We start from the raw sequence: 13,067 nt of genomic DNA, 5'->3' as shown, positions 1-13,067 counted from the left end.
CTCATCATGTAATGATACCTAAATCATTCAGCAACACCATCTGGAATCATGGTAATGAGACAAAGTCCAGTTCACAATGGGACTGTCTGCTCAAAAATAAAGGTTCCAGTTTAGACTTTAAAGATTAATCGGGAGAGGAGGTTAATTTTATTCAGCTCCTCACTACTAAAAATGGCCATAATGCCCCGCAGCAGGTATCTACCAGAGCCCTGTAAATAGAGGAAACTCAGATTTTTAAAAATCAGTCTGCAGCATATCAGCACTTAGTGACCACAAAATCCAGATGCGACTTCATGGTTCTTCCTTGCTAGGCACACACCACCAGAGGTCACTGTGGTATAAAAATAAGAGAGTGATGCGTACCTTCATGATGCATGGCATACGTAAGTATATTTACAGATATAGTTCGAAGGATCTCTTTTTAAAAGCTTTTAAAAGCTAGTAAAATCCATACAAACTGAAGATTTTTTTTTAATTGACTGTTTTTAAGCTTCAGAGTCCATGACTATTATTTGCAGGGCATTACAGCGTGCCTGCGTGAAGCCTGTACAGACATACCCACCTTAAATCACTTTTTAAAAGACATGACTTATGATTTCTATGTACATTGAGTTCTCTTATTTTTGGGGATCACGCTTCATCAGTAAGTCTTTCCTTTGTCATGCACTGAAGCCACAGACCTCCCTATGTTACCACTGCGTAGGGCTTTTCCTAGGCGGTCATTGAGAGCATTAAGAGATGCTGTAATCCATATTTTCTCTTTACAGCTACATCCTATTTGGCCTTACATTTTAGTATGTTGCTATGAGAGATGCCTTCTGACAGGACACTCTAGCTCTCAGCTTTTACTCCTTGCTTTCCATCTAATCTCAAAGATGTTTCATTTCTCTAATTCTTTCTCCAAAGGCACAGCTTTCTGGAGCAACTTCAAGCACACATTGCCAATTCAAAGTACCACAGAACTTACTTTCTGTGGTTTCCACCTTTCCACAACCAATTCTGTTGTGTTTTATCAGTGGAAAGTGGCGAAGAGAACTGAACATTACATTGCAAATGAAAAGATTTGACTTCTACACTTAAGTACGTAATACGCCAGAGGTAAGCTTCTGAGCAAGAGTCTTTAGCTCACCTGTGAAATGGCGATAATGATCCTGATTCCTTTTGCACACTGCTTTGAATTCTATCATTAAAAATGCTGAATTTATTATCTCAATAATGACTCCCAAAGTATGTGATGACACAATGAGCACTGGTATTTTCAACTTACAGTAACTCTTATATTAGGCAAATTTTATCTCTGTGAACACTAGAGGTACATATATATATAGAATACTTACGACAGTAATCAGAGCTCCTCCATTCTATACAAATATTAAATTTGTTGCACATTGCCACATAGGCAGCTAGTGAAATGCATGGATTTTGAATGTATGCAGTGTCCTGAACCCATATATCACAGAATAACTCAGGTGGAACCTAACAAAGAAAAAAATAAAAAACATTGCACCTTCATAAAGACCCTGCTAGGTAGGAAGAAGATTGACCTTTTAAAATATTAGCTACAAACAACAAAGGCAAAAGTTCTTGGTTCACAGTAAGCAAGAGAGCACCAGCCTTCATTGGCGTACTAAGACTCTACTAATACTTAAAAGTAAGGCGTCATGAATGTTGAAAAAGTATAAGATGTTCTTCATCTCTTGTAAGTGCCAAGGCAAGAGCTAATACAGTTTTTCCAATAAAAGGCATAATTGCTTGTTGTTCCTTGTTCTTCCTTACCTCTACATTTTTGTCTATTTTTTGTCTCTTCATCAAACTCAAAAATATACAAAAGGTATCTGGTACAAAAATATACAAAAGTACTGGTAACAGTACTCATATGAGCACAAATCAATACTTTGTTTGCATAGTACGAGTTTGTTATTTGCTTTAGGATTGCTTTAAACAGTCTGTTCTACACTCTCATCTCTCTAAGCTGGAACTCCTTGTCTCTAGAGCCTTTGAGAATGCAGGTTCTCCGATTACCTATTGCGATTTGGAACTTGTTACATTACTGAACCCTTATGATTAATTAAATCCTAAAACTTTATTTTACTTTGCTCTACATCATATTGATACAGTTGAATTAGATGGGACTAATTTATAAATTAGGTGGCATTGTCAAAGCTAACAGAGATATATTATGGATTTTGAAAGTGTTAGTTGCCTATTGCAACTCTCCTATCAAGCTGCCAATCTTCAATTATTTTTACCTTGCAACTGTATATACAAAAAAGTATATACCTCATTCCACAGATGTGATTACATGTAGTTTCACATTAATGAAATTATCAAGTATACAAAATTATATCAGAATGCATCTCTCTCAAAATGTAAACTTCCGAAATAGTTAACATACATAGGGATGACAGCTGCTGAAGGTCTGGTTCAACACCATTCTTAAGCACTCTGAGCAGTCCATGACTGAGCAATTAGTTTCCTGATGTCTGTCTTCTCCAACATACTTTAACGTGTCTGGCAGTTGCCAGCTGTCTATAAAAGTCGATAAAGCATTGCTTTTGCTTAAAACTGTCCTGTTGGGTAGCATCAGGTCATTTTCCAAGCTTCTATCACAAAAACCTGTGTATTACCAGAAGAAAAAAAGCAGGTTAACACTGCATGGTTCATTCTGAAGCATGTTTGAAGTGGCATATTCAAACAGGTAAATAGCTTTTAAAAAATTTGTACAACATGACAGCATCACAACCCACAACAGATGTAGAAAGTCTCTGGTAGGAGCAAAATACACAAAATTCAGACAAATTAAGCAAAAGTAAAGATGTATCTATTAATGGAAATCTATTGCATATCAAAGAGCCATTCTGAGAGCCCAGCTATGGCACACAAACTTCAATCCTCAGTTGCACAAGCACTAAACAAAAGTGTATTTTAAAAAAAGGTTACAAAGCACCTCCATGTATAGCAACAAATGAAAATTGTAAATATTCTCAGACAAGGGAACTCCTATAGAATACCAAGATATTTATCTGATACTGTACTTTAGAAATACCGAACTATTTTACTTATGTTCCTGAGCAGTCTTAAGCATCTATTGGCTTAAGAGCTACAATAAAAGTGCAGCTTTTGGCACTTCCAGGTATACTTATATTACCTCTCAGCAGGAGAAAAAAAAAAAAAAAAAGGCAGCATCGCATTTTTTTTTCTGTTTAAACTAAGGTAGCTGGCAATTTTGAAACACTTCAGAGCAAAGGAAGCAATGTAACATGTGGGGAGTGACATTGGTCAACAGAGAACATCCAAGTATTACAGTAGCATCCTCTGGAATGTCCTTTAGTGCCAGCAGGTGCAAAAAAGCAGAATAGTGGATCAGTCCTCCATTCTTTCTTTTTAATGACAATTTCTCAGACTTTTGTATCAGACTTTCAGAACATTTTCTTATGATGCCTCCACAAACTTGCATGGCTATTCTAAATCTTTATCTGTTAAAAAAATATTTGTGGATTTAACCCTTTTCTAGAGAACTGTCTGGTTTTTCACAATTCTTGATGCCAAGAGCAAGCCGTTGACCATCAGTGATGCAGCAACAGGCATTCAAAAAATAAAACAGCTTTTGAAACTGTAAGGATTATTTGACTGAAAACGTTTCTGGTTGAACTTTTGAGGTTGTAAGGCTATGCAACATAAATAGGAAGTACTTGATGGTTCTGAGAGACTTCAAAGGATTGCTGTCATGTCTGGAATACCATTTCCACTTCTTCTCTTACACACTGACAAGGAGATTTAACACAGCAAAACCAAGACTTTATGTTTGGCTTGGCAGGATCTGGTTGCAGCTAAAACTGACGTGCTTTCCCTCTCTTTCACCAGTTTTGCTATAGAGATGTCCGTGTTCTCTCCCCACGTCCTTCATCTCCCACATCAGCTCTTCGCCAGTTGCCATGTTTGCCCAATCCTTTCATTGTAAAAAACACCGTTGTCTCTGACACAGATCATTCCAAGGGATGCTTGCTGATACAAAACCGTAATGGTGTCTTCAGTTTTATTATTTCCATGAAGCTGAAAAATCAGGATCTGCAAATACTGCAGTTCAGCTAAAAGATGTCTAAGAAAGCTCAAATACAAGAAGCAGACTAACACAGAAAGCCCAGGAGATCAGGGTAGACTAATTTACCCCGAAAAGATGCAGTACAACTAACTCATTTAAAGCAGGCTCTGGTAAGTTGCACTAGACAGCACTCTGCATGCAGCCTTATGCAGAGAATCCCAGAGATGAATCCCAGAAAAATACAGTACATTTTCTGAAGAAATTGTACTTGGAACACCATCCACAGACATGTGTTGTCATCTAGTTGAAGCATCTTGTAAATCAGGAACGTATTGTTCCCGATTCCCCCTATCACAGTAATCAAACAGGTGAAGGCAAAAGAGACTTTCAGGATAACTTGAATCAGGCTTATTAAAAAATACAGTCTTTGCTTTCTTGTTTCTGTTTGATCTAATTACAATAACAATTAGCCAAATAGAGCAAGAATAATGTTAAAAACAAAAGGTAGGGCAAATGACAGATAATAATCCAATTTCAAAGTGGCAGTAAATTCAAAATCTCTTCCCTTGCAACAAGCACATTACTATTTGCAGGACTTGGAACTGGACTGAGCTATCACTGGTATGTGATACTGAGCTACAGGCATTTGCCCTTTCTGAAACTGGAAAGATATCCACTGTAATTATATGAACTCTGTAGCCCTGATTTCCAGCTCCAATTTACAGCAGATAAATTTACAGATTTAGGTGTCACAGTAAGGATTTACATCAACAAATACATTCTTGCAAAAGTTACGGCACCAACAGATGTTTGTCAAGCCTATGTTTTTAGAAAGGAAGAAGCGACGTGAAACTATCAAACAGACCTAAAAGAGCACAACATTATGGTTATTTAACCCATTACTATTAAGAGATTCCCTCTGAACTATTTCCTCCAACAGATAAACTAAGATTAGTTCTTTCAAGTTAACATTTCCTGTAAATTGTGACCTTTAGAAACTGAAAATAGCACATATCGTTTCCTATCAGATGGATATCAAACACTAAATCTGTAAGCGACCTTATTTGACATTACAGATTTATGCCTGACTGACTTATTTGGGTTTGGTTACAGCAACCATGCCTGTGATTCAAACAAGTTACAGTCAGAAACAACATTACAGGTAAAAAGTGATTACATGGATAGGTATCAAACATCATTTCAACATTTAACAAAATTAATAATTTATTTTTAATAGTATCTTAAACTTTGCAAAGATCTGCAGTAACTCAGGCCAGATCCTGCAAAATCTAATTTATATAATTAGGAAAACGTGCCTCCACAGCAAAGCATCTGAATGCCTTTATTTCTTGCACTACTCTATACTTACCACATAGTCCCAAAGCTCTTGGTTCTCTGGTACTATTAAACTCAATAATCATCACACCTGTGTTGTGAAACCACTGAATTCTGATTTTCGTTGGGGTCTCAACTGCATACTTGAAGCCTGAATCCTCAACTTTGTATCCATATTTTCTAACAGTAGGAAAAGCAAACCTTGAATTTACTGTTACCTAAAATACACACAGAAAAGGGGTTAAATGTCAGGTACTAAGTGCTGTACATAGAAGAACTAAGGCAAGACTCTTGATAGCTTAGGAATCTAACTCATAACTGATTTCAAAAGAAGTCAGGCTCACCTCCACAAAGATAATATAGGTACTAAAGAGACTAACGGTTTATGTGTCTTGCTCTGCGACTTACCTCATTAACTGTCCTTGTATCACAGTTTGACTCTCTGAATTTACAAGCAATTTCCTAAATTACAAAGTTGGAACAATGAATTATATTACCTATTGTGTCCTACTCTAATCTTCAGTATACACATGAAGAGGCAGTTGATTACAGAAGTAAGATGCTATCTAAAAGGCAAAGAAAAACTAACTCTCAAAAATACTTACTTTTCTACTTAAACGATTGATAATAATTTGGTTTGATACATAGGTTAAATTCAACATTGCCAGGCACAAAGAAGTTGAATTTGAATTACTCTGTGGAGAAAGCAAAAAAATATATCAACCATAGTCATGATGTACAAAATCTTTATACATTAGCTACTTATTGTTTTTAGGTACTGGGACATTAAGAATTTTTGGGGGTATATTTTTGAGAGAGGAAAACTGCTGCTGATTGTAGTTTCAAGTCTGGACTACAAAGTTCATCTGAATAGCATTCTTGCAAAATATTATGATCTCATTGTGTTCAGCAACTGTGTTGTATCATTCGATCTTGAAATTACAACAGGAAAAGTTTTTCAGGAAAAAATATACAGCAGTCTAGTTTGGAAAATATGAACTACATATCTGAATGTGAGCAAGAATGAGACTGGGAATGGTGAATCTGTATTATATGTGAGAAGTACAGAAGTAATGGATCAGAAATACATCCATACTTCCCAAGCTACAAGGTGTTTATCAAAACAGAAAGCACTGAATACAACAGAAAGCCAAATCTGAAAGTCATAAACAGATCTGTTTTTTTCATATCAATCATATTGAGCTCCTGGAATTAACTTCCATGAGGTACTACTTGGAACCAATTTTTGTGACGGACATTTATACAGACATCAAAATTACCTAGCTTTCACAGAAGAGACTAGAGTTTAAAGAGTTTTGTAAAGCCTCATGAGAAATTAATTCTTCATGACATAAAGCCAATCTACACTGCGCATTAGGCAGGATATCTGTTAGAGTTTCTCTCTTCATTCTCTGAAAAAACAAGTATTTGCCCCTGTCAGAGACTTGGACAATCTTGGACACTGACAATCCCACAGCATTTATGGCTCTGAAGATTGGTGCTTCCAGTGCAAATTTCTTGGAAGCAACTATGCATACAACATCAGGCGATAAAGTGCTATACAATTCCTAAGTGTTATGAAGTGGAAGTACAATTCATAGATACTGCATGGAAGTGAATAATTAACCACAACTATGTAGCATTATTATGCCCTTCCTTTTAAGATACAACTTATTAGCAGTACTGGACACCATTTGTTAGCTGATTAATGTTAGTTACCATTCTACAGTCAAGGACGTGTATAGTTATAGTTTCATCTTGAGTTTGACTAACAACATAGGATGCTTCTTTGAATAAAGCCAAATGATTTCCATCATAGGTTACAATGCTCAGATCAGAGAAAATTGTGCAACGACCTAAGGGAAAGAAAAATAAATTAAATGTTTTTTCTAACTTATTTTAGAATTTCTGTAAGTATTACAAAATATGAAGCTACAACAATAAATTTTATAAGATTAACTAGATTACTAGAGTTTCATATATGTGCACACATTTTCAGCTATATTTGATACTGTTGCATCTCTGTAAATGGACAGCAGAGTCAAATCCTGTATATTTCAGTGGGACAACCTACAGGCCTCTGCAATCACTTATTTTCTTACAGTTCTTCCCAGAAAAGGCTTGTAGTTTTTACAACCCCCAAACCAGCAAAAATCATGAATGGCAGTGGATCATGCAGGATCCTTGGTTCCCTTCACGTCTTCTTCCAATGGTGGAAGCTCATGTGGAAAGTTTCTTTCTTCCCAGTCTTATTGCTTAATCTTTTGTGCTTCAAAGGGCTTGGACTTCTACTCCTAGTTAATTTCAAACTCTAGACAATAAGCAGCAATTTATGTTGCTTATCTCCACATCCTTTCTTTGCTACTATGGACTAGATGTAACTTTTTTTTTTTTAAGGTTTGGATTCTTCCTGCCCAATTCTAGGTAACTGATGGGAGTGACTACAGTACAGTTATGCTTCCAGAGTTCCCAGACAGTTAACAGATCTAGTTAATAGAGTCTAGAGAATCTTCTTATCCTGAAGTAGACATAAGATGAACCAAAGAGTCCACTGACTATATTGACTAGTTGTCCTTTGATTAGACAGAAGACAAGACGTGTCTAAATCAGACCTAGACATGTCCACTGCAAACACCTAAAAGCTAGGCAAGAGGAATATCGTACATTAAAGGAGCATTTTGATTTATTTTCCCTGGATGTAGAACTGGAATTATAAATTGCATTAGACAATGAGTAACCCGTCCAATATGCATCTTCTGTTTCTATGCCATGTTATAAGAAGTGTCAGTTCTTAGCCTTCTTACACATGCATTAAATTGTTACCTAAATTAACTTCAAAAGTACTGCATAATTAAAACTTACATGCACATTCCCACTTTGGGCAGCATTTATCACCATTCATTTGAGTAGCAAATCCTAAAACTCCACAGCTGGGTTGAGTTGCATTGTATGGGCAGTTCTGCGACTTATTAACTTGGATCAGTTGTCCATCCAAGCAAATGTGTTTTATGCATTCATTCTCTGTGATTGGCTAAGGCATATTTAATAAAAGACACAGGTTACCATTCTTACCAAGCTAATATCACAATACTGCAGAGTATTTGGTCAAAAAAAGGGGCTCATGTTCTTCAGGTACAGAATACTTATGAATCTCCATGACACTGATGGAAGCTACAAGTGAAGAGCACCTTTGAAAACCTGATCGTTCTGAGGACAGTTTAAAACTGCTGTCCCATTGTAAAACAGAGAGCAGCATTATTACATTTTTAACTTTACATTAAAATAAGTTGAGAAGGAAAAGCATGGAATAAAATAACGTAATAAAATAGTATAATAAGGACCTCCTTAAAGAGACATACTTTAAGGAGGGCAGCATGACAAAAAAACTGCCACTGCACAGTATGAAGCACTGTATTTTGCAAAAAAAAAAAATGTTCTTGTAACAGTCACACTCTGAAAACTGAGGCCCAAAACACAGCGTATTACAGCACTTACAAAAACCATTATGTGCAATGAAATCATCCAAAGTTATAGATATAATTGAGAAAATAATTAGGCTCCCTGTTTGATATAGATATTTTAAATCCTAGATGGAAAAGTATGGCTCACAATTTTTTTGATCAGTGCATAAAGGTAACTAAGGTATATTCAAAACCAAACAGATTAATATTTATAGTTACTCACTGTACAAGTTTGAAGAGTTGCTGGTTCTCTAGGCAGCAGAAAAGATGATGCTGTGACTCCTGACACAGCTTCAGCTGTTGCCAGTCCATCAGAAAGCATTGTAGTTAAGCCATGAAGTGGTTTAGTAGCTAAATAGGCAAATGTGGAAACTGATGGAGCCATTGTATCATTTGGATGTTCAGGTATTGTTAGCAGTGAACTCACAGAAGGTGTTTGCACCTCAGATGATATTTCAAGTTTTGAAGTTTGAGTAGTACTGACTGATGACGCAGCTACAGGAGAAAAAGGTTTTGGTTCAGAGGATGAACGTATAGTGGACACTACTGATACACTTAAATTAGAAGAAACTGCAGCTGTGTTTGTGAAGTGGGAAGAGTAAAAAGTCTGAGGTTTTTCTGGGGTAACACTAGCACCTTGCGTACGGACGGCTTGGACTTCTGTTGTTAATTCTGGCTCTTCAGATTTTACTGTATCAAGGGGCACAGCTCCTTCTGCTTCTGAAGTAACAGAAAAATAGGTGGGCTTCACAGAGCTTGTGACAGATTCTGTTACTGCTTCTGTTTTGCCTGAAGTTGCTGATACAATACTAATGCTTTGCCCAGTACTGCTCATCATTGAAGAGACTGAAGCTGCAGCTGATGAACGGGCCATAGGTGACAATGTTGTACTTGCTAGAAACGTGGAACCGTAGGTAGTGGTTGAAAGTGTGACTTGCTTCGGCAACACCACAGTTTTCTCTGTACCACTTCTGCCTGTTGATGTGGATGGCCCACTGCCCATCACAATGGGAATTTCTGTTGCTTCTGGTAGCAAAATCAATGAAGAGGTTGATGTAGATTCTGGTGCAGCTGTAGTTGTTTCAAATGTTTTACTTGAATCAAGCGATTCAGTAAACGAGGCCTGCCATGTGAATTTTAGACCAGTTCCTGCCTTTTGTGTGGAAAATGAAGGAAATGCTTCTTTTTTAATTGTTGCTAAAGAACCTGCAAGCATTTCTGGTGAGGAAGGGAGAATTCTGGTGCCAAAAATCAAGTCAGCTGTTGTACTAGTTAGAACTGTAGACCGCAAACCAGAAGAAGTTCCTGATACGTATGGCTGCGTGACTACATCAGTTAAATGCAACTCTCTCTCAGACGGTAAAATAACTTGTGTAGGACCTACTGAGGTAGGTAATACACTTGAATGAATGCCTTCAGGTAGTGAGGTGATTAAGGGGTATGAGGAAGTCAATTCTACCGTAGCTTCAGTTGTGCTAAAGACACGTTGTGGCTGACTAGTGGATTTTGTTAAAGTTTCTGCGGGGTACTGGTAAATTGGGGTACTGCTTTGGCTTGTCAATGAAGGCTCAGAAGTCTGACGGCCAAGTTCCATAGCCTTCTGCGTAGAAAAATGTGGTATAGCCGTGGCCTTTGTGGTCTCTACTGAAAGTTTATCTCCTGAAGATGTCTGCCAAGAGACGGGACCTACTGAAGATGGAGGAAAGGATGGCTGACCTGTAGCTGCCATAAGTTTTACTTTATCTGTTATACTTTGGACTGTAGATTTCAATGCCGTAGAAACTGTTTTAGTATGTACTGGATATTTCAGTGTGGTGGTTACTTGTGGTATCATTTGTGTCAAAGGAAGTGAAGATACCGATTTATCTGCTAGATACTGAGAGGTGGAGAAAGTGGACTTTGTTACTGGAATTACAACAGAAGTGGACAGAGTTGATCTTTCTTTGGCTGCCATTACTTTTTTGGTTGTTATGAGTTGACTGCTGAATTCAGAGGATGGGGAGAATGTGGCATAAGTGATATTTAAAATGGCTTTGCCTGGTGATTTGTCATGTGATACTGTTATTGGACTTGATTGTTCTGTTACAGAGGATGAAGTAGACAAAATCAGGACTGGAGAGGTCTTGTCTGTTGGTAAGGTAGATTTTGCTGTAGTTGTTCTTGGATATAAAGAAGTCATTTCATGGGATGGATGCACAGGACTGACAGCTGTGAATGATGCTTCTTTTCCATATGAGGGTAGCGAAGGAAGAGAAATGTTTAAAGAGATTGGAGAACTTGACGGTGAAGAAGGGAAAGCAGATGGCTTTCTAGTAGTGACGCTAGTAATTCTTTCCACTTGTGATTTATCAGGCTGTGTTGTCAACAGTGTGGCTTCAGTTGCACTAAGGAGAGTAAGTGGAGATCCAGTGACGGGTGTTCTTTGAGCTGACTCTCCTTCTGTAGCTACGAAAGGAACTGTGGTGGTTTCTTTTGATGAGACAGAGGTTTCCATTGCTGATGTGGTAACACTACCTGAATATGCTGAAGCGCTTGTTTTCACTGTACTTGAAACAAGAGTTGACTTGTATTCAGTAGATGTTTTTCTAGAAAACAAAGTTGACTTGGCTGCTAATTCAAAAGGGGACGTTATTTTGGACGTTACCTCAACAGACAAAGGTGTCACTCTGATGGTCTCAGCCACAACAGGATATTTAGTGTATAATGTAGTCAGGAACTCTGTTGTGTTTAGAACCATGTACGAGGGATATCCTGTAGTTGAAACAGTTTTGAATGTTTTTTTTAATTCACCTGAAGCTGGAGAAGCAGGAGTAGGAACAGACACTGACAGTCTTTTTGTAGAAAGAGTGACAGATTTTTCAGTTGTAGAACTAGGATGTAGCGAATACAGAGAGAGATAGGAACTTGATTTATCCTCCACACGAGATGTTGTTTTGCGAGTTTCCTTTTTATGACTTGTAAATGATAACGAAGTTGTTTCTAATGATCTCTCTTGAGTTTGCAGAGTTGTCGTCTTTGGACCTAGAGTTGTAGTGAAAGGTACCTCTGCAGTACCAGTCAGGTGTTGAACCATTTCAATAGGAGATTCTGTAGTTGCCTTTCCTAATGAAACAGGTGGCCTGGATGTCGGTGAAAATGTAGTCTTCACACTTTGTTCAGTTAAAACAATTGCTGCTTTTGTTGTTGCTGAAGACACTGGTTTTAACAAAGTAGTGATCACAGGAGAAAATGATGTTACTGTAATGTTAGCTACTGTGGTAAAAGACTGTCCTACGCTTATTTTTGTCCCTTCTGAAGGTCCTGTTAGGTTTCCTGGTGGTGTATATGAAGGCATGCCCAGAGGTGGTGATGTGGAAAACTGGGGCAGATACACAGTAGTTTTTTCTGTTATTGACTCAAATGAACTGGGTGTAAATGTTGTAAGTCCTTCTGGTTTTACTTCTGCTTCTTTTGTGGAAAGTGCTCTTGTGGCTATTTCTGAGATTTCCATTATTTTAGTTTTGACTGGTATTTCTGTTGTTCTAAGTATAAGTGGTGTCCCAGTAAAAATAAAAGTAGAAATTGGTTTGCTTTCTGATTCTGTGCTTGTAGTCACTGCATGTGTAGCAGTTACCGTCTGAGGTTCTGTAGCCCTCAATAGTTTAGTGGAACTGCTACTGATAGGTTGTATCTTTGTGGAAGTTTCTGAACTGACAGTAGATGGAAACAATGGAGAAGTGTCAACAGGAGAAGACAAGCTTACATTAGATTTTGTTGTCCCAGGTACCACTGTGGTGCTTCTCCCAGATGTCATTTCTGTTGACTGTGAAGAAATATTTGATGATAAAGTTATGGTTGGAAGTGTCACATTAGATTTAACAGCTGGAAATTCAGTTTTCCATGTAGTTGCAGTGAGCTGCAACTTTGAAGGAAGTGTTGTTTCCATATCCTTTGCTTCAGGTAAAGGAAATGAAGTTACTGCTTCACTGATCACTGCCAAACTTGTACTTGATGTTATGTGTGAAACTGCTGGTGTTCGAATGCTGGATGGCAAAGGTGGACTATCATCTGCAGGTTCAATGCCTGAAATCAGATACAAGTAAGTAGTAGTCTGAAATTTATGAGTAACTACAGTCATGAAGCTAGCAGAGCTAGAAGGAAGTTACGTTAACTCATATAGCTCTATCTTTTCAATTACCTTTAAACTTCTAAAATTGATAGGCAAATTAAAAAATAAATTCATTAAATCA

General features: G+C 37.5%; 1 protein-coding gene across 1 annotated transcript in view; it reads right to left on the bottom strand.

Moving 5' to 3' along the window:
- Positions 1 to 13,067, bottom strand: part of OTOG (otogelin) — a 106,037-nt gene that overhangs the window by 18,798 nt on the left and 74,172 nt on the right. The window contains exons 36-42 of the mRNA XM_063333791.1: positions 9,062 to 12,900; positions 8,240 to 8,408; positions 7,097 to 7,233; positions 5,983 to 6,072; positions 5,412 to 5,595; positions 2,396 to 2,616; positions 1,338 to 1,476 (exon numbers count right to left, since the gene is read on the bottom strand). Coding sequence (XP_063189861.1) covers positions 1,338 to 1,476; positions 2,396 to 2,616; positions 5,412 to 5,595; positions 5,983 to 6,072; positions 7,097 to 7,233; positions 8,240 to 8,408; positions 9,062 to 12,900 — 4,779 coding nt within the window. The remainder of the gene's footprint in view (positions 1 to 1,337; positions 1,477 to 2,395; positions 2,617 to 5,411; positions 5,596 to 5,982; positions 6,073 to 7,096; positions 7,234 to 8,239; positions 8,409 to 9,061; positions 12,901 to 13,067) is intronic.

Source organism: Chroicocephalus ridibundus, chromosome 4, assembly GCF_963924245.1.
Source record: "Chroicocephalus ridibundus chromosome 4, bChrRid1.1, whole genome shotgun sequence".
Lineage (NCBI taxonomy): Eukaryota > Metazoa > Chordata > Aves > Charadriiformes > Laridae > Chroicocephalus > Chroicocephalus ridibundus.
The sequence above is the reverse complement of the archived record's forward strand: the minus strand, read 5'-3'. Positions and strand labels throughout refer to the sequence as shown.